Source organism: Oryzias melastigma, linkage group LG21, assembly GCF_002922805.2.
Source record: "Oryzias melastigma strain HK-1 linkage group LG21, ASM292280v2, whole genome shotgun sequence".
NCBI classification, from domain to species: domain Eukaryota; kingdom Metazoa; phylum Chordata; class Actinopteri; order Beloniformes; family Adrianichthyidae; genus Oryzias; species Oryzias melastigma.
In genome coordinates this window covers 13,661,062-13,687,297 of record NC_050532.1, presented here as the reverse complement: position 1 = coordinate 13,687,297, position 26,236 = coordinate 13,661,062, and the positions used below count along the sequence as shown (strand labels likewise).

At 43.1% G+C, this 26,236-nt stretch overlaps 1 protein-coding gene and 1 long non-coding RNA gene across 3 annotated transcripts in view; one reads left to right on the top strand and one right to left on the bottom strand.

Annotated features, from left to right (window-relative positions):
- The window catches only part of LOC112137939 (inactive dipeptidyl peptidase 10), an 86,023-nt gene that overhangs the window by 36,279 nt on the left and 23,508 nt on the right, over nt 1–26,236 (top strand). For both annotated transcript variants that reach the window (XM_024260456.2, XM_024260455.2), the window contains exons 4-18: nt 263–357; nt 8,524–8,598; nt 10,708–10,760; nt 10,878–10,959; nt 12,934–13,054; nt 14,618–14,772; nt 17,813–17,910; nt 17,986–18,109; nt 18,188–18,226; nt 20,030–20,137; nt 20,219–20,310; nt 20,380–20,427; nt 21,267–21,388; nt 22,530–22,577; nt 23,036–23,134. In XM_024260456.2, coding sequence (XP_024116224.1) covers nt 263–357; nt 8,524–8,598; nt 10,708–10,760; nt 10,878–10,959; nt 12,934–13,054; nt 14,618–14,772; nt 17,813–17,910; nt 17,986–18,109; nt 18,188–18,226; nt 20,030–20,137; nt 20,219–20,310; nt 20,380–20,427; nt 21,267–21,388; nt 22,530–22,577; nt 23,036–23,134 — 1,359 coding nt within the window. The remainder of the gene's footprint in view (nt 1–262; nt 358–8,523; nt 8,599–10,707; nt 10,761–10,877; nt 10,960–12,933; nt 13,055–14,617; nt 14,773–17,812; nt 17,911–17,985; nt 18,110–18,187; nt 18,227–20,029; nt 20,138–20,218; nt 20,311–20,379; nt 20,428–21,266; nt 21,389–22,529; nt 22,578–23,035; nt 23,135–26,236) is intronic.
- LOC112137940 lies at nt 20,420–22,463 on the bottom strand. Its single transcript, XR_002917669.2, has 4 exons — nt 22,169–22,463; nt 21,864–21,943; nt 21,337–21,489; nt 20,420–20,712 (listed from the first exon to the last, which is right to left on the bottom strand). It is a non-coding gene; the product is annotated as an uncharacterized LOC112137940 (long non-coding RNA).

Here is a 26,236-nt window from a genome sequence, read left to right as displayed (position 1 = left end):
AGGTGTTCAAACACTTATTTGTAGCAGTAGAATACAAATACAATATTTAAAAGTCAATACAGTGTGATTTCCAGATTTTTTTAGATTTTTTTTCTCACAGTGGACATTGTCCTCTCAAGAGGACAATTCAGATCCTTCTATGATAACTAAGTGGGAGAACATACAAAATCACAGGGTTTTCAAATAATTACTGCATTTTCTCATGTATCTTAAAAACAAGACAAGAAATGTTTTCATTTATCATCTTTATTTTTTATCTCAGCAAAAGAAATCATCTTTCAGAGATGGGATGGAAATGTTTTCAAAATGGACATGAACAACAACAAGACTGAGCTTCTGCTAAAGAACACAACTTTTGTGAGTAGCCACACTCAAAAGTTAGAACCAGAAACATCTGTATTGATTTATTTTCTTCTTATAAAAATTGTGTGATTGTTATATGTTATATTTGTATTATCCTTGATTCATGTCGATTCTGCCTGCTTCACAATGTCTCAATAAAGAACCTCCAGTGTTTTATAGATTTGGATGTCCAAGTCTATGATAGAAGTGAACTCATGTTGACAATAAACTGCATAAAAAATGACGCTTGTAACACTTTCACCAACACAGGTCATATAGCTGAGTAGTTATCTCTCAGTACTTTACTTTAAATGTTTCCTTAATTAACCATATTGTTTAAAGTACAAACAAAAGACAATAAAGTATGTTTCTGTTGCCCTTCTCCAACTTTGAGCCCCTGTCCCTCAAAAATCTTGTTCCTGACTCCCAGTACTGCTTAGAATTTAAACTTGTCTTTTTTGTAGACTCCACACTCTTATCCATGGTTTTAATAATAATAAACCAGTATCATGCTTGCCTTTTTAAAGTAAAATTTGAGAGAAAATTGTTCTTTACTAGCAAACTGATTTTTTTTAAGGATAGTAGCATTTCTGAGGCATACTGAAGAACAGAAACAGCCTTGGTCAGAGTGGTGAATGACCTCAGGCTGTATGCAGACAGGAAAAAGCTTTCTGTTCTGGTTTTACTTGACCTACTAGCTGCCTTTAACATAGTCGACCACCCAATTCTTTTAAATAGACTGCACATCATGGTCGGAATGAAGGGCATAGATTTTAAGATGGTTTAAATCCTATTAGAAATTAATTTAATTATTTTAATGAGTCCAATTCCAAAACTCACATACATCGACCTATGGTATACCCCAGGGATCCATTTTAGGCCCCACCCTTTTTAGCTTGTATATGCCACCACTCGAAAATGTTATTAGGAGACACAACAGTATCATCGGTATTCCACAGCTATGCTGATGACACTCAGCTTTATATGACCATGTCTCTACATTGACAAACTTATTGAATTTATTACTGATGTAAACAATTAGTTGACAGCTAATATTCATAAACAGAAACTCTGATCATTGGGCCTGAAGCTATCAGGCTATTCTCAAAATTCAAAACTCTGATTGGGTAACTCTAAAAAACCTGGGAACTTTCTTTGATGCTGATCTTGACTTCAAAAACCACATCTCAAACAGAGTTAAGACTGCTTTTTTCTTTTAAAAATATTGCCAGAGTTAGACCTTTTCTTTCTAGAATTTTAATCCATGTTTTTAATCGCACGTAAACAGGACTATTGCTTTGCTATTTTATCTGGTCTCCCAAAACAATCAATCAATAGATTACAGCTTATTCAGAATTCAGCTGCACATGTTTTAACTAATATTAATAGAGCCCATATCACCTCTGTCTTGAAGTCTCCACACTGGCAGCATATCATCTTCAGGATTGATTTTAAAATATTTTTTCTAGATTTTAAAATGTCTTAATGGATTTAGAATTTCCTAGCTTTCAGAATTCCTAAGACTGGACAAACCTTCCAGAATTCTTAGATCTTCAGGTTCTGCTCTACTATCTCTTCCCACTGTGAGAACCAGGACTCATGGCGAGGCCTCCTTTCAGTGTCGTAGTCCTCATTTGTAGAAAGTTTACCTGAGGATCTAAGAGTTTCTGCCTCTGGGAGATTTTTAAATACAAATTAAAGACACATATTTTCATGTTAGCTTTGACATAATTCATTTAATCAACTGGCTTTTATATGTTATGCTTTTAAGTATTTTATGATTTTTATTAGGGCTGTCAGATTTGTCGCGTTAATTACGTGTTAATTTGACACGTGCATGACTCATCGCCCTCTAACTCACCGGCTGCTCTCTCTAGATCACGGGCGGGTCTACAACCACCGAGCTGCTAGCTAGAACCGGCCCGGTGCCAGGACGCGGACATTACCGCGTCTGGTAGGACCGGCTCGTGTCCGGCGCCGCGTCCCAAGAGCTGCAGACCCTCGACGTTCCGAATAGCAAGCGCACCGGGGGACGTTTTAAATGTAGTTCAAACAACGCCAGTTATTTGTAGATGAAAATATAAATCTCAGCTTTGAGTGTGTGGCCTGTCCCCCTTTCACCGCGCGAAAATATGCAAATTATCCCAAAGTTCTGGAGGTTTAAGTGTGATCCAGCCCCAGCATAGCGGTCTGTCTGCCGGCATATTCATGGCGTGAGCTCCGCTGGACACGTCGCTGCATCGAGCTGCAGCCAGAGAACACGGCAGCAGTAACAGACTGTCAAACTATCCACAGTGTATCCCGCTTTTCTCAGTCTTTAATGTTTTAAAAAACAAAAGTTAATTGGAAATGATAAATCTCTATTTCATTCATTACTGGAGTTCAGCAGAGGAGGAAAAGATTGGGTCTGTCATGAGCACCCCCTCCTCCTCAAAGCCACCTGTTTTACGCAGGTGCATCTCATTGTTTAGTTTAGCACTTGTTTATTTAAGATGTTTGCTTCTTCAGTTCTGTGTCTCAGCATCCTTGTTCTCTGGTTTTGTTTAAACTGCCCGTTGGATTAAATACCCTGAACTAGACTCCTGGATCCTTGTGGTTCTTCCTGCTCTTGGGTTACTTCGTCTGTCTCCCATCACATTACGCTGAGACCATGTCTAACCCAGCAGGAGGTTCAAAATCTGGAGACTTACCACCATCTGCAACAGGAGAGACCCCTGCCTTGGCCCGTGATGTGGGAGGCTGCATTTCAGGCATCCAGCAGCTTCATGACAGGCTGTCACGGCTGGAGCAGACGCCTGCTACAATATCTGCATCTCGCCAGACCCGGCTGGGCTAACGGGACCGTTTGATGGCACGGCAGAGAACTGCCGAGTGTTCCTTGCTTCCTGTGGACTCCATTTCGAGTTCAACCCGAGTGAGTTTCCCTCCGAGCAAAGCAAGGTGGCGTTTGCTCTCAGCTTCCTGACCGGCCGGGCTAAGCGATGGGGCTTGGCGGAGTGGGACCCCGGAGCCGAGCTGTGCCACTCGTTTCGAGTGTTCTCCACCCAGCTACAGACTGTGTTCGATCCCTCCACACCTCACCAGGCTGCCGCTTCGGAGCTGCTTCGTCTCCAGCAGGGATCCCGCAGTGTTTCGGATTACGCCGTCGAGTTCCGGACTCTAGGAGCTGACACCCGCTGGCCGGAGGAGGCGCTAGTGGACGTTTTCCTGCGGGGCCTTTCCAGCGCACTCAAGGACGAGCTGGCGACGAGGGAGGTACCGGAAGAGCTGGAGGAGTTGATCAACCTGGCTGTTCGCATCAATCGGAGGATGAGGAAGCGCGGCAGTGAACATCGTAGCACCGCAGGCTATGTTCTTACCGCTCCTTTGTGTCTTCCTTCGCTGGAACCTCACTCCAGCACCTAACATCAGGACTCCGCCTCTCACCCGGAGCCCATGCAGCTGGGATCCAGTCGAGTGAAGGAGACATATGGTCCAGGGGTGGTGCTTGTATTGTGGGGAACTGGGGCTCCTCATACGAAATTGCCCGGGAAAGGCCAGGGCTCCCCCGCAGTGAGAGAACTGGTGATTGGTGTCTCTTCCTTTACACCTCCCTCTCGACCATCCACCAAGGTCTTGGTGGCACACGCAGTGCTCCAGGAGGAGTTTGACTGTTTAATAGACTCTGGTTCTGATGGAGATTTGATTTCGCAATCTGTGGTGGATAAACTGTCTATTCCTGTAGAACCTCAGACTTCTGCCTTACTTATTCATGCATTGAATGGTTCAGTCACACATAGAGTTACTGCACGAACTGTGAATATCAAAGTAATTGTGTCTGGTAACCACACTGAACTGATGAGGTTTTATGTAGTCGAGTCCTTAAAACCACAGGTCATTCTTGATTTTCCATGGCTAGGCAGACATATACCTCATATCGACTGGGCTTCTGGGCGAATATTGTCCTGGAGTTCCTATTGTTTAATGAACTGTCTTAGTGCTGCCACTGTACATTCTACGGTTAAGGTTCAACCACCTGAGGACCCTCCTGACCTTAGTAATGTTTCCACTGCATATCATGACCTTGGAACTGTGTTCAGTAAAGTTCGAGCCAAGTCCCTGCCTCCTCACGGACCACATGACTGCGCCATAGACCTCCTGCCAGGGACACAACCTCCTAAGGGTCGTATCTACCCCCTCTCCCTTCCTGAACGGGAGGCTATGGAGGAGTACATCCAGGAGAGTCTACAGGCTGGAATAATCCGTCCCTCCTCATCGCCTGCTGGAGCAGGTTTTTTCTTTGTGGGCAAGCGTGACAGCAGGTTGCGGCCCTGCATTGACTACAGGGGCCTCAATAGTATCACTGCTCGGAATACTTATCCGTTGCCTTTGTTACAGTCAGCCTTCGACCTGATTCAAGGTGCCCAGATCTTCACCAAACTGGATCTCAGGAGCGCATACCATTTGGTTCGCATCAGAGAGGCGCATGAATGAAGACTGCCTTTAACACCCCCAGCGGCCATTTCAACATGTGGTTTCACCTGGAGCAGTACAGATGGATAAGACCAAGGTCAAGGTTGTCCTGGAGTGGCCCGTTCCCTCAGACCGTAAACAACTGCAACGCTTCCTTGGATTTGCCAATTTTTGCAGGTGCTTTATCAGAGGCTTCAGTGGCGTGGCTGCACCGCTCCATAGACTAACATCTGCCAAGGTACATTTTACCTGGAGTGAAGAGGCCGCTAAGGCATTTTCCGAGCTCAAGAGACGTTTCTCTGCAGCCCCTATTCTGGTTCAGCCTGACACCTCCAAACAATTTATTGTGGAGGTAGATGCGTCTGTATCCGGACTCGGGGCTGTTTTGTCTCAGAGGGCGACGGATAACAAGGTCCATCCCTGCGCATTTCTCGTGCAAGCTCACTCCTGCAGAGAGATTCTACGACATAGGGAACAGAGAACGGCTGGCGATAAAGTTGGCCCTGGAAGAATGGCGGCACTGGTTGGAGGGGGCTGAGCAGCCGTTCCTGGTCTGGACTGACTAACTGACTACAAAAATCTTGAATATATGCGGACTGCGAAACGTCTCAACCCTCGCCAAGCGAGGTGGGCCTTCTTTTTTGACAGGTTCAACTTTTCCCTGTCCTTCCGTCCGGGAAGCAAGAACTTCAAGCCTGACGCCTTGTCTCGCCAGTTCCAGCAGGAGGAGGAGTCGGTGGTCCCAGCTGCCAATTCCACTATTGTCCCTCCTCGCCTGGTGTTGGGGGCCACCCGCTGGTCGCTGGAACGCAGAGTGAAGGCCGCGGTTCCTGATCCGGCTTCTGTTCCTACCGGATGCCCAGCTGGCTGTTTATTTGTTCCAGTCTCCCTGCGACCCTTAGTTCTGAAGTGGGGTCACTTCTCCCGTCTGGCTTGTCATCCCGGAGTGACCAGGACTGGGTTCCTCGTAGCTCAACGTTTTTGGTGGCCCACAATGTCTTCGGACATACGGGCTTTTGTGGCTGCATGCTCTGTATGTGCCAGCGTCAAGACACCTCGGACTCCTCCGGCTGGCTTGTTGCACCCTCTACCTGTTCCATCCAGACCTTGGTCCCATGTCGCAATGGACTTTATTACTGGGCTCCCTCAATCCAGAGGTAAAACCGTTGACAGATTCTCCAAACTGGTGCATGCCATTCCTCTACAGAAACTTCCATCAGCAAAGGAATTGGCTATACTCGTGTGCAAGCATGTGTTTCGGCTGCATCGACTTCCCCAAAACATCACTTCTGATCGTGGTCCACATTTTGTGGCTGTATTCTGGAAGGAGTTCTGTAAGCTCCTTGGGATCAAGGTCAGTCTGAGTTCTGGTTTTCATCCCCAGACAAACGGACAGGTAGAGCGGTATAACCAAGACCTGGAGACTACGTTGCGGGCCCTCTGCTTGAAGAACCCAAAGACCTGGTCGACTCAGCTACCCTGGGCTGAGTACTCCCACAACTCACTACTGAATTCTTTTGGATACTCTCCCTTCCAAGCAGCCTATGGCTTTCAACCTCTTCTGTTTCCCTATCAGGAACAGTTAGCCTCTTCCTCTGGTCTGCTGCCTTTGTGAGGCGCTGTCGGCGCACCTGGAGTAAGCTCCAGCTGCTGCAGAACCAAGAAAGGCTGTGTTGTGGCAAATCGTCGGAGGTCATCTGCCCCAGAATACAAGGTGGGAGACAAGGTGTGGCTCTCTACGACTGATGTTCCACTGAAGGGTGGACCTAGGAAGCTGCTGCCCCGCTATATTGGCCCCTACCCTATTGTTCAAATAATCAACCCTGTGGCTGTTAAACTGGACCTTCCACGCACACTACGGATCCACCCTGTGTTTCACGTCAGCAAGTTAAAACCTAACCGGGACTCTCCTTTACAACCTACTCCCTCGATCCCTCCAGCTCCTCGTCTCGTGGATGGAGGGCCCGTCTACACTGTGAAGGAACTGCTTCCAGCCGGGTGGGCCGGGGTGTGCAGTACCTCATGGACTGGGAGGGTTATGGCCCAGCCGATCGTCAATGGGTTCCGGACGTCACGTTCTCGACCGGGACCTCATCGCCCGTTTCCATCGGGAACACCCTGACCAACCTCGCATTTTATGTTACAGCCTTTTATTGTTAAGAAAGTTTATCTCAATACTTCTTCGTTTCCTTTCGGCTTTTCCCTTCAGGGGTCGCCACAGCGAATCAGTTTCCTCCATCTAAGCCTGTCTTCAGCATCCTCCACTCTAACACCAGCCACCTTCATGTCTTCATTCACTGCATCCATAAACCTCCTCTTTGGTCTTCCTCTAGACCTCTTTCCTGCAGCTCTAGACTCAGCATCCTTCTACCAATATATTCACTGTCTCTCCTCTGAACATGTCCAAACCATCTCAGTCTGGCCTCTCTGACTTTATCTCCAAAACCTCTAACATGTGCTGTCCCTCTGATGTATTCATTCCTGATCCTATCCATCCTGGTCACTCCCAAAGAGAACCTCAGCATCTTCATCTCTGCTACCTCCAGCTCTGCTTCCTGTCTTTTCTTCAGTCCCACTGTTTCTAGTCCAAACAACATGGCTGGTCTCACCACAGTCTTGTACACCTTTCCTTTCATTTGTGCTGAAACTCTTCTGTCACACATCACACCTGACACTTTTCTCCACCCATTCCAACCTGCTTGCACTCTCCTCTTCACTTCTTTTCCACACTCTCCATTACTCTGTACTGTTGACCCTAAATACTTAAACTCCTCCACCTTCTTTATCTCTTCTCCCTGTAACCTCACTCTTCCACTCTGGTTCCTCTCATTCACACACATGTACTCTGTCTTACTGCGGCTAACCTTCATTCCTCTCCTTTCCAGGGCAAACCTCCACCTCTCTAACTCCACCTCCACCTGTTCCCTACTCTCACTACAAATCACAATAAAGTATTTCTGATGAAAACTATTAATTTTGCCATTCTTGTTTTCATAATTAATGTACAACTGCTAAATTCCACGAAGCACACATTTTTTCTATTTTATGTCTGTTTTATTGTTTTTGCTTCTGTCTAATGTGTCTTATGACTTTTTATTATTTTAATCAATTTGTCTTTTTTTTCACCTTGTGTTCAACAGCGTGTTGATGAAAAGTGCTATAGAAATAAAGGGATGGATTGATGTGACATCCTTGGCAGTCCCTGGGTGTGTGGTGGGAGGTCCAGTTGTTTGCTGTTACTAGAAGTAGAAGTTACTGACCATCAGTGACTTCCTTAAAGCCAACCCTCAGCTTTGTTGGGTTAAATCTCATTCACAGTCCTTGCCTGTATAAAGAATAATTATCAAGATTTCAATCTTCTGGACTGTCACACAGACAGATTCACATTCTAAACTCTGAGACTACACAGATGATCAATAATTACCTCCCTGTGTTGAGGGCTGGCCTCTTCTTCTTTGTTATGAACATTTTAATTTCTAGCTCCTTTTTTTCTGAGTGTTTTTTTGAGACAAAAGTTGGATTTTTTTTAAATTCACATTTTAAATGATTCCTTTTCTGAATTAGAACCCCTCTCTCTGTTTTATCACTCGCATCACCAGATGAGAAGGTGTCAACCATCATCCAAATCAGAATTACATCTGACAACACTATCTCTATAGTTTCTGAAAGATTTAGGATAGAATAAATGTATTTATTCATCCATTTTAAAATTCAATTTTTTATCCCCAGGCAACCTTCAAGGCATCAAAGTTTGCTATTTCTCCAGATTTGAACTTTGTTCTTCTGGGATATGATGTCAAGCAGGTGAGAATCACTTCACATCATACTTGCAAGTGCAGTTGTTTTACTCAGAGCTTGTCTCTGGGAAAACCTGTGTTAAATATCTGAAAATGAGACACGCAGAGCCCCCCAGCTCAGCTCACGTGCATAGATGTACCTCAGAAGAACAGCACATCTATCACAGTGAGTTCAAAGAATCAGTTGTGATTATGATCTGGTCACCCTGTTGAACAGAGAACTCGTTGCATTAAAGAAAACTTGATGAGAACATTTCTTGTCTTGATTAACTCCTGCATCAGTTTCAGTGATGAAAGGTCAGCAGGCCTTCTCTGTTCTCCAGCAGCTTCCTCAATTGCATCTTTGGCTGTTTTTTCTTGCATAAATTCATGCTGTTGTCCACTAACATTCCTTAATGAGTTTAGTTTTTTTAAAGGGTCTCTCAGGTGTCCTCTCCTTAAAATTACATCAATCAAAGCTTTTGTCTTTGATTAGTCAAGCACGGCATGTCTAACCTGATTTTGATCTGAGTTCCAATTTTATCAGCCCCTGATGAATAGAAAATTGATCTCATCAGACCTGCGGTATGAATCTGCAGTCAGGGCAGGGGGAGGGTTAATTGTAAGTGGCAAATACTTGCATAGCACTTTGATTTCTTCTTAGAAGGTCCAAATCGTTTGACAATCACAGTCCCATTCACACACTGATGGCGGCGAACTCCGCCGACACCTATGACCACCAGGAGCAATGTGGGGTTCGATGGCTTTCCCATAGACTCTTTGATACATTGGTAGGAAAGGTCAGATCTTCCGATTGCTCTACCTCTGCACCATGGCTGCCCCTTAGAGGAAGAAGAGCCATGACAAGGAGACAATCAGTTGCAGCTTTAGGTATAGGCAGCTGCCCGGTGTGGCAATTGAAAGGGGGTACCAGCTCAGTTCTGGAAGAAAATAAAATCTGCGCCACTATGGTTTTCTACTATCCATCGCAGTGTTTGAAACAGCCTAAAATCCACGAATTGGCGCCCCCTAAAGCTACACGCGCTCCTGTTGCACACAGCTCAGCTGACAGGAATGCTCAGGTGTGTCTGGGGACTCTGGCTTCCTCCCACCATCCAAAAACATGCTTCATAGGTTAAGAAAGAGTGTGTGAATGGGTGACTGTGAAGCGCTTTGGGCCCTCGAAGGAGGGTAGAAAGCACTATACAAGTATACGCCATTTACCATTTACTTACAAGTTCTTCTGCTTCTCTTTTTATACAAAGTCTCTTGGCTAAGTTGTCTTGCACTGCTGCTCTTCTCTTAACTTCAAGTATCTCAATTTCTATTTGTTCAGTTTCTTGTTCCTTGAACACCTTTAACCCTAGAGCACTATCGTCGGGTGATTTTTTCCAGAGCAGAAGTATTTACAAGATTTTATATATGTTGCATTTTCTCATGAGGAGACCTGCATTGGTTTTGATTGTCAACATCAAATCTGCCGCAAGTTTGCAGAGACACTTAGTTTATTACGTACAGAGAAGAATAAAGATTAGTTTCAAACATAACATCTTTCCATTTCCACACCTCTGTGTCTTTCCAGGTGGCATGTTGAAAATAAACAACTAGATCTTAGCACAGATCTGACCTTCACCTGCAGGTTAACTGGAGGAAAAATAAAAAGCTAAAAAGGCTATTAGATTTAAAAAATATCTACATTTAACAATGGGCATGAAAAGGCTTGAACAGACTTGGACAAAGGCAGAAAGTGCAAAAAACTGGCAGAGTGGAAGAGAAGGAGAGAAGCTCAAGTACTCCAGGGCCCACTGCTTGGAATAAGCAATCAGGAAACAGGAGTGAGCAGGTTTGGAAAGCCAAGAAGGCCAAGAGACATGGCATAAAACAGAAGGGATTTGTTTTTGTCAGTATATGGTGTACCCAGTAGTGTTTCTGAGAACAAACCCCATCTTCTGCTCTAGCTGGACAGTCTAACATGGTTTCCTGTCTTTCACAGTATTATATAGTATTTTGTATTTTGAACTTAACTTGCACGATCTTCATTGATCATTGTCAATGACTATCTCCCTGCGTCTAATTTTTAGCTTGATATAAAAATATGGGACACACAGCATTATTGTAGTTTTTTTCTCATTTGTAGGTTCACCGGCATTCTTTCTTGGCATCATACTTGATCTATAACTTGTATACAAGGTGAGAGAACAAAAAAAGAATGTCCTAAGTAATCTGGGAGTTTTTTAAGTATTTCGCTGGTAACTGTCTGAATGTTGCAGAGGTTCATGTTGGAAATATTTGCTGTTGTGGTTTTAGAGAGGTGCAGGAGCTCAACCCTCCTGAGGTGTCCAATTCTGCGCTCCAGTTTGCCTCCTGGGGAGTCCAGGGCCAGCAGCTGGTAAGCACGTTGAAAGGACTAAAAGGTCATATATGTAGCAGAAGGTAATGCAAGCATCCAAGGTGTTTGCTGCTGCCATGGAAACAGCCGCAACCTATGGACAACAGGCAGCGCTGCACGTCACAGTGGTGTGATCAAATGAGTGAGGATAGTTTCATTTTAATGTTTAGGACCTTTTTTGACATTTCATTGTGTTAAAAAAGGCTCTTTGAAAGAAGGGTTTTGTCAGGCGAATAAGATGGAAGTGATTTGGACGCCTAAAAATAAAGGGTGGAATAATATTTCTGTTATTTCCACAGGGATCATAATTATTAGGGCTGGGTATTGATTATTATTTCCAGAAACAATTTGATTCAATTCACAAGAATACTGAGAATAATATATATTAAAACTTAATAAACAATACACGAATAAATATTCATTTAGGACAACCTAAAAGCAAAATTAGAAAAGGGTGTGTCTTGAGCCTCTGCAGCTCTGAGGCTCTCCAGCAGGCTGGTCCACAGGCGAGGACCATGGTGAGAGAACGAAGCCTCACCGTGAGCTTTGGTCCTCACTTTAGGGACAACTAAGAGACCAGTGCCGGAGGACCTCAGGTCCACGAGGGTTCATATCTTAAAAGAAAGTCACTTAAATAAGAAGGCCCAAGACCATAAAAACATTTATAAACCATTAAGAGAACTTTAATTGTCTCCCTGTTGGTTACCTGGACCAGGTGTGCTCAGTCAGTCAGAATAAAGAGACACCTGATCCAGGTGATCAGCAGAAAGCAGTGCAGAGAGAACTGGAAAACAGGTGGTAGATGTAGAGGACCAGGACTGGGCAGCCCTGACATAGCAGGTACATATGGGCCGAGAAAGAATATGGAATAAACGGTTGCAGCAGACCACAGTCAATGCTTTGTCTCACACACACGTGCACACATGCTCTGGAATGGGTCTGAATTAGTGACAAATGCATGAGCCAAGCTCCCGGTATGTTTAACTCTTTAACACCTGAGCTGTCTCTAGTGATGTCTAAATAATACATAGCTTTTGACATACCAATAATAGTTGACCGTTTGCTGGATCACTGGGAATCAGAGGATTCTCTTTGCAGCAGAATCAGCTGATTTACATTGATTATGTAAGCACTCCACTACTCTGCACAGGCTGCTTTTCTACGCTTCAGAATTAGGAGGATTGTGTCAATTGTGTCAACGATTGAAGAGTTATATTAGTAAATGAAAACACTGAAAACACACCCTTTGGTCCTTTTTAAAGGGTACTAAACAGGGAAGTCAGAGGCTGACTCCACCCACAGCCGAAATGTCAAAATCCAGTCAGAGGGGTGGGGCTGGGGGCAGGACTGTTATCATTACGCCAGTCTTCTGAAACTTACATGATTTGACCAATCACAAAGTTCAACTATAATACCTCAATTCAACCTGTAGAGGCAGCACACAGACGGCCTTTTCAGGAATTATACAATTTTATTTTCATTCATTAAAAATGTGTCAAAGACCAACAGACAGCACTTTTAAAGTCCCACTATAGAGATCAACAGACAAAAAAAAGTTAATTTAGGTTTTGGTTACCCTTTAAAACCCTTCCGCTCTCTTTGGGTCCAGATGACTCCACCCACATATTGATGTGTGATTCTTTCCATGACAAATGTGGACAAAGGTGGACAGGATTTTATGTCTGCCATGGACATTATTGAAACTCAAAAATCAATGATAAAAAAAAGTTCAGCGCACTGTCTTGTGGGGTCCAGATGACCCCACTTTCAATGTAAACAAGCTAAGGAGAGTGGAAGGGTTAAAGAGGGGAATTAGCACCCCAGTTTGCCAATCGAGAGTTAGTACAATTGACAACTGCATATTGTAAAGTAGTTAAGACATTTTAGATGAGAAATGACTAAAAAAGCTCTCGTTATGTATTAAGTCATAAAAGTGGTCCACTGTGAAATTGAACTCTCTTTTCTGTTGTACAGATTTACATTTTTGAAAATAATATCTACTACAAAGCAAATGTGCAGAGCAGCTCATGGAGGCTGACATCCTCTGGACAGGACGGCGTGGTCTTCAACGGCATTACAGACTGGCTGTATGAAAGTAAGTTTGACTCTCAGCTCCTCAAATATCTTCCAAATACCACGTTAAAATGAATCCTATAATTGTGCCGACTCCAGTGTATTCAAACATTGTTTGTGCTGCTTCTTTGCCATTTGTGTTCAGTCACTTCCTGGTTAGCACTGAGGAAGTGTTTGAACACCAGCTTATTTTGAGGTCACGCCTCCTCCAATCAACTTCCCTGAGTGTGGACCACAAAAACAGAGCAGTGACTTATAGAAGGGAGGGATATGCGATTTGCACACAGACGTTGGGAAAACGGTGATGCAGCTGCTTCAGGATAAGCCTTTTTTAATCTATAACCTTCAGTTGCTTTATATTCTAAGCAAAGCAACCAAACAACAGGGGTAGACTAAAACAGAACTGGACATTTGTTCCAATCGGCTGCTCTGTGTGAGTGAACCGGGTCTCTGAGTAGAGCAGCCGGATGTTGTAGCTTCATGTCTGTGAACAGGAGAGGGAGAACTGTGTGTCTGAGCAGCTTCTGAATGATCTGAGTCGGCAGAAATGCCACTCCGAGCTCCAAACAGTCCTCTGAAACTGTGCAAACAATCGGGAATTTGTGTTTCCAATTGTCTCCAGACCAAATAAAGGCTCATGTTATTCCCACTTATTTACATGCAGCCAAGATGCACATTGCTGCATGGCTGCACAAATCTTAAATTCATTCATGGCCAAGAATAAGGTACTGACCACACAGATTTAGAAAATTATGAATGGACATTAAGTTAAAAATATAATTGATAATAATAAAAGAACACTCAGAGGATCAGTTCCCTCTATGCTGCAGCTTTGTTTGTTTACAAAGGAACTCCTATCTTCTTCTTCTTCTGAGGACTTATTCCGATCAGAAGTGTGGCGCATGGAAACATTTGCTATAATCATATGAAGTTTTTCAGGGCAGTGCTATTCTGATCCAATCTTTGATCTGATCAAGGACATTTTGAATGCACATGTAAGCACAGCTACTGATGATCAGTTTGGTTACTGTCAGGGATGGTGGTGAAGGACCCAAATGCAGGAGACAAGACATGTGGGCAGAAAATGAAACATTTACTAAATAAACTCAAACATGACAAAACCAGGGGACCAAACTAGTGACATGACAGAACAGAGCAGATGAGCTGATGATAAGAAACTGAAAAAGCAGACACTTAAATGCACTGAGGTTGATTAACTAAATGAAGACAGCTGTGGATGATTAACCTGAACGTGGTGAGACTGACAGGAAAACAGAACATGACAAAACCAAAGCACTGGATCATGACAGTCTCTCTGTATCAAATTACTAACTCATTCAACTGTATTTGTAAAACCCATTTGACCACAGAAAGCAATTGTTCACAGACCAAGGTTTAAACCACACCAAGTTATTAAAATAACTAAAAATGAATAAAAGTCAACAAACCGCGAGTTACAACAATCATGTATTTATCTTCCTTTTCTGGAGAAGCTTCTAAAACTCTGTGAACTGTTCGGCATCACACAAAACGTCTGATGACAAGCCGCTTCCCCACGCTGCTCTTCCCTCTGTCCTGCTTGCAGTGGAGGTGTTGCACCACCAGGCTGCTCACTGGTGGTCCCCAGATGGCTCCAGGTTGGCCTACCTCACCATCAACGACTCTCTGGTCCCCACCATGTTTCTGCCTCGCTTCACAGGCTCTCTGTACCCCCGAGGGACGGAGTATCGCTACCCAAAGGTTTGACTCATGAGTCCCGATCTGAATTCCTGCCTTCTCCTTCATTTAGCCCTCCAAATGGAGAGCTAGGTAAATAGTGTCTCATAATTTGGACGTCAATTTTGTTCAATGATGTCACCAATATTCTGTGTTCTAGCATTAGCATGGAGCTTCCAGCGCTTCAATAATCATAACAACATCGGTTGTATAACTTTATAAAGGTCAAGCTACAACAAAAAGTCATCACTTACGTTTAAATGTAAACTTCTGTGGATCAAAACGCACCCATGTGAAGAAAAGAGTCTCTCAGCGTGACATGAATTACCTTCGCGATGAAGGACTCTTTATCCCTCTGTTTGGAGGGTCGGATTTAAAAAAAAAAAAAAATTCAGAACACTACTTACACTAAAAATGCCCCTTCAAATGGAGGGGAAGGGGAGGAATTCAGACTGGAACAAACATTTCTAGAGTTCAGTTCTCATGCAGGTTTATGTAAAACACTGAAAGACTCTCTGATGATACTTTGACATTTGAAATCTTGATGCTTTTCTTGAAAGGATTAGTATTCAGACCCCAATGAGCACAGGCACAGGATTGGTAAATAAAGTGTTTATTTGGCTCAGGCAGGACGAAGAATTCTGGGGAGACAGCCTTTGGTCAGCAGGAGCGTAGAGGAATTGGTGGTGACAAGACGTGAACGGTGATCAGACGGTGCCACAGTGGAGGTGGAGGAGTGCACGGCAGAGGCTGAAGTTGAGGGTGATGCTCAGGGATCTCTTAGGCTGTCCAGGTAGAATGTGGAATTAGCAGGTGGCAAAGGTGCTGGGGCAAAACTCATGGACAGGATGATTCCAGTGCAAGGGATTTCTCAGAGACAGATTTCACAGGTCAGTCAGTATCCAAGGTTCTCAAGATCAGGATCGTAGTTGCTCCAAGGAAGAGTTGAGATGAACTGACACAGTCTGTAGGGCAGCAGCTCCTAATAAGGTAAATAGGTGTTGCTGATCACCTGATTAGCCTCCCACAGACTGCGTGGATGGGGGAGGAGCACAGCCATGACATTTCTAAACATTCATTTTTTTTTAAAAGTACTCTATTGGCCTAATAATAAATTCAGGACTAGAATCTTTAAAAATGCACTTTCCACATTTCTAAAAACTGAGACTTGTTAAATGCCTGACTGCTGCCAACTTCACTGATTATAAAGTAAAAAAAAAAACTAAGAATAAAACCAGAACATAACACAGCTGTAAATGAAATCTGGTAACTCGTCAAATGTTAAAAAATTGTTAAACCCGTGCAAAACATCATCTACCATCACAGGAATTTGAATCATTACTTAATAAATTGTTCAAGGTTGAGGGAGGATGACAGCTTGGTGCAGCTTTCTGCACAAGTCGAGGGAGACTGGTTCAGAATTACTCTCAATCCAGACATATAACTAGCCTCAAAGAGTCTTCTATCTCGACCAGTCGGAGCTACAAGCAGCATCTGAAGGTGCTGCTCTTGGCTCTCCCAAAACATATCTGCAACAACCTAATCTGATCCTCCTCTTGTAAGCCCTCTTCACCTTTTTCAGCGCTGCTGCATCCAGTTTGTTGATGGAACTGAGACATCTAGGTTAATTAAGAGCTGATGTGCTTTGGAAAACTCATCAACATTGAAAACGGAAAAAGGAAAAAAAGGAAACTCATTCTGATAGGTTTAGATTACTGTCATCGTATTTAAACTTCTTAGTAATTATAGATTGAAGTTATCCAAGAAGCTCTTTATTCCATGGTTTTCCTTTAGTTCCCAGAATGTTTTGAATCTTCTATCAATAATTAAGTGCTCTGGTTACGCCCCCTTCTTGCTAAGCTGGGAAGTGCAACATATCTTTGTAAGTTAAAGGGTACCAAACAAGGAAGATGGAGGCTGACTCCTCCTATCCAGTCAGAAGGGCGGGGCTTGGGGCAGGACAGTTATCATAACTGTACCTGCAGATCATGACGTGAAACTTCTGAAATGACATGGTTTGACCAATCACAAAATTCAACTGTAATAACTCAATTCAACCTTTAGGAGGAAAACACAGATGGGTTTTGAGTATTTTTGTCAAGAATTTAACAAGTTAATTTAAATTTTTTCAAAAATTTGGCCATGACCAACAGACAGTACTTTTAAAGCCTCATTTATAGAAGTCAACAGACAAAAAGTAGATTTAGGGTTTGGTTACCCTTTAAGGATCTTTGGGTTGTTCTAGATGGGTGTCGTTTTGCATGGTAGCAGTGAGGAGTTTAACACATTAAAATTCCCACCAGGCTGTTGAACTGGTGCTTATGTTAGTACTTTAGAGTAAGCATAAATATCTGACAGGAAAAGTGAAGAATAAACATGAATAAGCAGGATCAGCAGCTGTGAGAGTGGTGCTAGAGTAAGAAGATTCCATGAGATCTCAGTGTTACCACTTTCACATCTCTGACTGCATGAGATCCAAGTCCAGCATAGAGAGAGAAGGAGGTGGTGGGAGTCAGGATCCAGAACTCCTTCTAGAAACGTCTTTTAAAAACAAGTTATGCTTATAAGTTCAAAAATAATTATTTTAGCTTATGTGAAATTAATAAAAAAAGTAAAAAATAGGTTACGTCTACTCTTCACTATTTCGAAATGTTTCTTTCTTGTGTAAAGAAGACGCTCCTTTTTGATCTAAAAGAAAATAATTGACTTGCTGCAGGGAGTGTGCAGTCAACAGCATGAAGCTTGATTTTTTTTTTTGTTTCTCATTATATTTCTGCTCATTATATTTTCCTTCTGGTGCTGTTTAACATGAAGGAATCAGAGGACAGAAGGAAATGTACATTTGCTGATACTGCAACCTACAGTCAGTGTGTTTCTATGTCAGCATCAGACTGAGCTGAGAAAACGAAACTGAACGATATCTGAATGCAGGACCTGCATCAATCATTAAAGATTCATTTGTGGCATGCTTTCGGTGGTGCACACTCTCTCCATAAATGAGAAAGTTCTGTTTCCCTGATAAAATGAAGTTGAAGCTGCACTATGGTCCATTCTGTGCCTGCAGATGGGCCAGAACAACCCTGCTGTCGGCCTGCATGTCATTACTCTGGACGGCAGCTCCTTCACCGAGGAAATAAAACCACCAGACGGCTTTCATACGAGGTCTGACTGAAATAAATGTGAACTTGAACGATGATTATACTCTTCTGATGTTCCATTTTCTTCCTGTGTTTGCAGGGAGCTTTACATTACCATGGTTAAATGGGTTGCACAGGAGAAGCTGAGCGTGCGCTGGGTGAACCGAGCTCAAAACATGTCAGTGCTTTCACTTTGTGACACCACAGCGGGCTCCTGCATCACGGTAAGACACACTCCTCACCCTTTCCCTAAAGAAAACCCACACAAAATGGCTGACCTGGTCCTCATCTTGAGCCTGCAGAAACACGTGATGGTGTCGGACAAGTGGCTTGATGGACAGGTGAGTTCAGAAGAATTACCTCAGATTGAACCAAAGTAGCAGTGAGGTATCAGGGCTGGTGATCCATTTGATGCAACACCAGCAGGAAAAAACTGACTTCTAATCTGCTGACATTAATAGCACATGTAGATCTTTAAAGGGTAACCAAACAGGGCAGGTGGAGACTGACTCCATTCTCAGCCCAGATTTGAAAAATGCCCCCCAAAAAGGGGGCAGGGCTAGTGAAGGCAGACTGAGGTGTGGCTTAGTTCTATGATTGACAGCTGAGGGTTTGCAGGTCTGAAGGGGAATGGTGTCTGTGTGGTAAAATGCTGCTAGCATCATAGCTAATAAAGGCTAAAATATTAAGCACAAAATTTCGAGTAAAATGTTCATTGCAAATCCATCACCAGGACAGACTTGGCTGGAGTTAATGCCAATTGGACTCAACCTCTGCCAAGTCTACAGGAAAGCTGTGTAAGCCAGGAGATTTTTGACAACTCAAGACAAAACACCAACAAGCTATGCTAAAGCTAACACGCTAACGACCGACCATTACAGAATTAAAAATGGGCGGGGCTTATATACTGGAGCTGCAGAGAATAGGTGTGTTTGAGATCCCCAGTGCCTTGCCTGCATCGTTGGCGAGACTAAGTTGCTGCTGGAGGGGGCATAGAAAGGCGCCTGAGATGAGGGCGAACGACGAGACTGTAGGAGATCAAGGAGTTGCAGGCGATCTGTGCAGCGCCGGGTCCGCCTTGGCCATCTTAAACACACCTAATGATGATGTTAAACTTCTGAAATGACGTTGGACCTAAACCAGTTGACCAATCACAAAATTCAACTGTATTAACTTGTTTCAATCTGTGACTTTTTTTTTTTACTCTTTCTTTTATTGAGAAGCCCTTTGGTATCCCCAAAGGAGTTGTAAGCTGATTTAGAAATACAGCTTCATTCATTCATTTAAACAAATGAAAACAAATTAAGACTGACGAGAGAATAAGAGCTGAGAGGATGCATCCCAGCAGCCGTCAGGTGAGGGCAGGTAGAAATCTAGCTCAGGTCATCTGTCACTCACATGCTTGCAAACAGATGCAGACAAACATTCACTTACTCCTGCTTCTGTGGGACAATTATAAGACTTCAATCAATTTATCAGAAACCGTTTTGAACTGTGGGATGGAGCCTGAGAAAAATCCACTCACGCACATGGAGACCATCGGAATATACTGACAGGCAGCAGCAGGGATTCAGACTGGCTCATGTTTGAGACGGAGGAGTTCAGGGTGGAGGGTCAGCTTTTACGATATGATCATGTGTTCAGCTATGCAGGGTAAGACTGGACATCAGAGTCTGTCAGATGTTTTGCATATAAACGCACAGAATCAGACAATTTGACCTGTTAAGAAGAGGGAGAGTGATGGTAAAAGGAAAGAGGCCCTGAGAAAGACCAAAGAGGAGGTTCATGGATGTAGTAAAACTGTTCATGAGGATGCAGATGATTCCTAAGGTGATCCCTTGAATGGAAACTGAAGGTGTGACTCACTCTTCTCATTTTTCTTTTTGATGTAGATTGCATTTTAATTCTAGTGGCAATCAAGATCTTAGCATGGCTGAATGCCATTCTGCTGACGAGGCGCTAACCTCTCTGCTGCGTGCACGTGGAGAGTGTTTTTGGTTTAATTTAGGCTTTGGTGTTTTGGACCAAAGTGCAACAAAGCAGATTAAATTTGGACAAGAATGTTATACAACTCTAATATATTCATTCTTTACATGCTGTGTATGAAACTAGACATTGTCTGTTGCTGATTTTTGTCATTGTAGAATGAGAAGCCGGTGTTTTCAAGAGACTCCACTGCATTCTTCACCATCATGCCTTTAAAACACAGCAGCCACGGAGCCTTCAACCACATTGCCATGATCTCCAATCACGTAAAACAAACCGAAACTTCCATAAAACCACCAGCTTGTGAAATGATGTTCCATGTAATATTTGTTTAATGTTTTTGTCAGTCTTCTGGTAAGGACGTCAGCCTTCATCACCTGACCTCTGGAACCTGGGATGTAACTCACATTCTGTCTTATGATGAGAGCACAAACTCGGTGTAAGTCGGTGGATCTGCTGAAGTGTAGATTCAGTGCCAAGATACATGTTTAAACATTCTTCCTTTCAGTTTCTTTCTGAGCACAGAAGAAGGACCAAGCCAGCAACACCTGTACAGGTACACAGCTGCCCTCTCTTCAGTTGATCCATATAAAATGCTCAGTACTTCACACACACCCAGTGCAACAATGTAGAAAAACAGAGGATTTGGTTGTTGAGGTCTTCCTGAAAACACACAGTAAAGAACAAGCTGTGAGGAGAAGAGTCTTCACACTCAGACTTAACAGAATGATTACAATAAGAATATGGAGAAAGCTACGTTCAGGTGATATGCTCTTTGAGACAGACCCGCCCACATTCTGATGTTTTGAGGTAGGGCCTCTTCACAAATTGGAGAACAACCCTGAAGGTAGAAAATAAACACTTAAAAAGGCTAAAAAAAAACAAATTCTGCACTTTCAGCCCCTCCCTAATTTTTAGAGGGATAATAAATGAAATCCATCCTGTTTTTATGAAACATAAAGCTTGTCCCACTTCCTCAAAAACGTTATAGAAGGGCGCCATCTTTTTCTGGGTCATGTGGTCTCCATCAATAACCATGACATAATTTCAGCACACATGTTGAACTCACACGTCTGATAAATACCCAGAAGCAACCACATCAACATGCAGCACCGCCACTCTGGAGGAACGAGTGGGGCTCCCATAAACTGCCTGATCAGAAATTATTTCACAAATGGAGAGGAGTCTTTCTGATTCTCTCACTCCACTGTTCAGATTGAATGTTCTGTGTCTCTTTCTTCAAAATGTTTAGCAGAGCTTCTTGCATTTTGAAGGATTTCTCTGTAGTGGAGGCACATTGAAATAGATGAATATAAACTGACTGCTGGCTAAATTTTACTGTTTCCCTGTATCTTAAACAGAAGTTTCACGTTCATTGTTGTTCTTCTCCTACAGGGTCTCTGTGATGGATTCCTCTGATAAAGAATGCCTGAGCTGCTCCCTTTTCAGATCAAACTGCACTTACTATGATGCTGCTCTCAGCTCTGACTGCCAGCATGTTCTGCTGAACTGCAGAGGTACCATCAGTCCCTCCACAGTGTTCTGGTTCACAGCAGGGCTGCCTGATGTGGCGCGCTTCCATCCATTCTCTCACATTAGAAAGGAAACCTGCTGAAAACTGTTCAATATCTGTCATTTCTAGAGAAAAAGATTGTTGTCCTAAAACTCTGGGAGCTTTCAGCTCGCTCAGGGCTGATAGTAGGAATAACATGGTTCAACTTGTGTCTAATATTTGAGATTTTATTATAAAAAAATGTAAGGAAGTCTTCAGAGCTAGTAGGAGGAATATGTGGTTCAACCGAGCTGTGGCTGCTGGTCATCCTGGCTATAGTGCTAATAAGAAATCTTAGATTATTCAATTCTCTGCCATTGAGGTTGAATAGTATTAAGTTCTTGCTTTATGCAGGGATTTTTAATAAATAATTTAGGAGGCTACATTTCCAAAATTCAGTGATTGACAGGACAAAACACTCGTATTAGATTAGTATTTACCTGCTGATCTGATCACTGGAAAAGTCACGCACCCAAAGGTGCGTTCTTTATTGGCTGATGCGACGCTGCGACCTGTCAAACTGAAAAAAAAAAAATACAAACTGATCAACATAAATAAAGTTTAGCATGAAATACAACAGGGGTTTATACCCAGTAAATCCCTGTTGTGACAGTAAAATCTGCACAACACTAGAGGCTCTCAGTCCGCATCTGTTGGCTCAGCTGTTGGACAGGACAAGTTAAAAGGGAAAGAAAAAAAAACTGATCTGCTGTGAAATGCAGTCAGGCATTCAAGTGTTGCTCACCCCGTCAACGGTCTTATATGAGCCCGCCCACTATCACAGGAAAGGCTGAATAATCTAGAACATCAACGTACTGAATAGAGTAGAATTCTTGACATGTCCAGAGACAAATAGAACTTCAATGAAACTTAGCACTGAAATGCGGCTCCGTTTGCAGCAGCTTCTTTTGGTTTCAGTAGAACTGTTTAAATCATAACAGTTCCTACTTGGAGCCAAACTTCAGTACTCGATCCTATCCAAACGTATGGAAATGATTCTAATTCACAGGAAGTTTCTCTTTTTGTCTGTAAAGCAAAGGCCTCCGCTGATCAATTCACTATTAAAATTAATTTCATTTATAATTCCTGATAGACTTTTTTTCCAGGCCCTGGACTTCCTCAAACAACCCTTCACAAACTCAGCAGCATGAGGGGTGAGTTTGGCTGAGATGATTTCTCAGGATGTTTCCTCTTTACCAGGTTTCCTGGGTTTCTTTTAGAATGTACTTTTATGAGTATTCATCGTGTCTGGGATCATTGCTTTTAAGTGTTAACGGGGTGTAATGGGTGGGTTGAGTTTTTGTTTTCAATGATAAAATGCTTCAAGCTTTGCAGTGACCCAGTGATAACTCCCAGTTTGTGGGATTTAATTTACTCAAAGTTACATTTATTCTTGTGCTTGTATACGGATGTTAGGGTTATAGGATTTATTTTAATAAGAGAAAATAACAACATAAGATTGTCATCTACAATGGAGAGGGATTACAGTGAAGTGTAGAGTGAAGGAAGTGACAAGAATGAGTATTTTCTCAAATCATTTTCTAACAAATGTATTATTTATGTGGCGGATAAATACCTATATTTAATTATTTCTGTCCAAAACTCTCAACAGAGTTCCAGACGCTGGATGAAAGCGCAGAACTAAGAGCTGCCCTGAAAAACAGAAGAGTCCCAAAAACAGAGAGAAGAACTGTACAAATAAACAGTTTCGGTAAGATGCTCAAACGGTAGTTGGAGTTCCTGTTTACATGCTACATTCAAGAGTCAGAGTTGCTTCTTTATCTGTATAGATGTGTGAAAAAGGTGTGAAATCTTTGGGTAGACACTGTACTGCAAGGACACATTTACATTACTGTTTTTAAACCAAGTCTAATTCTCTACTCTAAGTGCAGCTCAGTGCGTTTCAGCACGTAGACAGGCCCCATGCTGAGGGTGACAGGCAGCCTCAATGATGATGCATGTGGACAGATGATTATTGAAGCCACACACGTTTGCAATTTTTTTCTCCAAAACCATCCTTGAGGTCGCGATTGATGCAAATTAAGAACTATGCTGTATGTCAATAGATTGCTTTAAACCAGGTTTCAAAAATGTTACAAATTCTCACTAATATTTTTAATATCTAAAGTATTTCATTTGATCATTTTTGTGGTCAAATGAAATCCCTTTGGCTTGCCTTGTCCCTTGTTTTCTTTAGCAGATTTTGGGTCACATTAATTCAGACTTACAGTGGCTGAGAACTGTCATCCCAACAAAAAAAGTAACTGTGCAAACAAACAAACTTTGCACATAAAAAGAAACTGCAAATTAGGAAAGCTGCTGCAAAAAATAGAAATGATATTGCAAGTAAAAAAAACACTAAAAATAAAAAGAAATGCTGCAAATAACACGAATTGCTGCTGTAAATATTGTTCCCGAGTGAGGGAAGATCGGAGCGTGAGACCGACAGGTGGATTGGAGCTGCGTCTGCCATTTTACGGTCGCTGCACCGGTCCGTTGTGGTGAAAGGAGAGCTGAGCTAGAAAGCGAAGCTCTGGATTTACCGGTTGATCTTCGTTCCAGTACTCACCTATGGTCATGAGCTTTGAGTCATGACTGGAAGATCCCGACTACAAGCGGCTGAAATGAGTTTCCTCCGGAGGGTGTCTGGGCACTCCCTAATGCCTCGTTTCCACTGAGCTGGACTGGACTTCTGAGTCTTTCCATTACAAAATGGGCCCATTAGGCAGGACTGACTGGTACCATTTCTGGACCCCCGTTGGTCGTAGCTCCATAGAAAAATAGAATGGACCCATGAGGGCGGAGCTTCTGTTGTCACACGATGTAACTCATTGATTGGTGGAAAGGTTTTACAACAACAGGAAGTGTCTGACCAGCGTTTTAACTGACTCTGGATCCAAACCGAAAGTTTTGTCCTCTTTTTGTCTGGATTCTTCTCTGCCCCGGTGTTGAACCTTCCCCGCTTCGTTTCCCGACCGTGATCGGGCCGAAAGCTGCTCTTCCTCCGAGGTTCACCTCCCTGTTCGGACCTTCAGAGCCTCCGGAGCGTGAAGCCAAAGAATCGGTCTCAGTTCTTTGAGGAACTTTTTTTAATTACTTTTCATTGCACTGCAAATTGACAACAACTGTCGGCACGCGTCTCCTCGCAGTGCGCTGGTTCCCTCATGCACATGCACACACACTCTTTCCCCCGCCCTCTCCTGCACCGCGACGAGCTAAGACGCACAGGAGGCAGGACGCACACTCATTTCACAACACTCACAATCTTCTTGCAAAGAAGAATACATTCTTTACCTACAGTATTCCTCCTTATTCCCAAGGGTTGAGGACCAGAGACACAGAATCCACCAATACAGAGACACACACACCAGTTTCCATCTGTGTCTCAAGCGACCTCCACTGAGGGATGTCCGTCACCGATCCATACTCATCAGAAACACTTCTGATCTGCTTTATAAAACATTTATTAAAGAACATTGGAGTATTTATCAACATAAAGAGTTTTTTTTCTTTTTAATCCTGAACAATAGACTGTTCTGCAGTGTAGAGGACAGCTTCATCTGCGGTTATCTTTTTCATTTTCCCTCCGGTTCTGAGTCAGTGGATGCAGCTTCTCTTTCTCTGTAGTCAAATCGTTTTGACTTACAGCTACATCATCGCTCTACACCCCGTATGCACTTAGATGGTCCAACGCTCAATGGACACGCTCACCTAAAATGGTGGGACCATTCTAAACTAGCCAAAAGGGGACTGGTCTGGTCCGGACCACTCAGGGACATGAGGCATTAGAGATAGGATGAGAAGCTCAGTCACCCGGAGAGAGCTCGGAGTAGAGCCGCTTCTCCTCCACATCCGGAGGAGCCAGTTGAGGTGGCTCAGACATCTGATCTGGATGCCTCCTGGACGCCTCCCTGGAGAAGTGTTTGGGGCATGTCCCACTGGGCGAAGGTCCCGGGGAAGACCCAGGACACGCTGGTGAGACTACATCTCTAGGCTGGTTTGGAAACGCCTCGGGGTCCCCCTAGAGGAGCTGGAGGAAGTAGCTGGGGAGAGGGAAGTCTGGACACCGCGACCCGGTCTCGAATGAATAGAAGAAGATGGATGGATGGATGTGTGAATGCTGCTAATTAAAACAAATTATGTTGCAAATAAAGGAAAGACTACAAAAAATGCTGCTTCAAAATAGATAATCCACTTCCATTGTGGCTTTTTTATCTCCAGCTTTTTTTTCCTGGCAGCATTATTCATGTTTGTGGCTTTTCTTTTATTTGCACAGCTATTTTATTTTCATTGAGATGATTTAAATGTATTTTTTGCTGTGATGGCGAGTCACAGCCACCACGCTCTCTAGACAGTGAGCGCAAAAACCAGGTCCCAGTGATCTACTTACCAGAGGAGAATAAACCAGCAAATGAGTACACACATGACATTTTTGAAAGTGTGAAAAACAGGAAGCAGATGATAATACGTCAAAATGGTGGACAAAATTTGAATGTATTAAAGGTGAAGCAAGGTTCCAAGCAGTGTTTTGTGTGCATCTAAAAAACAAACAAATTTTTACAAAACTATCAACTGTCATTGTTTCAAAGTGGAGACGTTGACTCAGTACAAAAGGTGATAAACTGAGGCCACATCGGAATGCCAGAGGCAAAGATTATTTAGAAAACGGCTGAAGTTTTGTCACACAAGACCAAACATTTAGCCTGTAGCCTGTTTCATTTCTAGCATAACAGTCAAATATGGAATCAGAAAAATCAAGCCGACATTAAGTATTTCTACATTCCATCACCATCCACCTCAGCGAAACATAAAC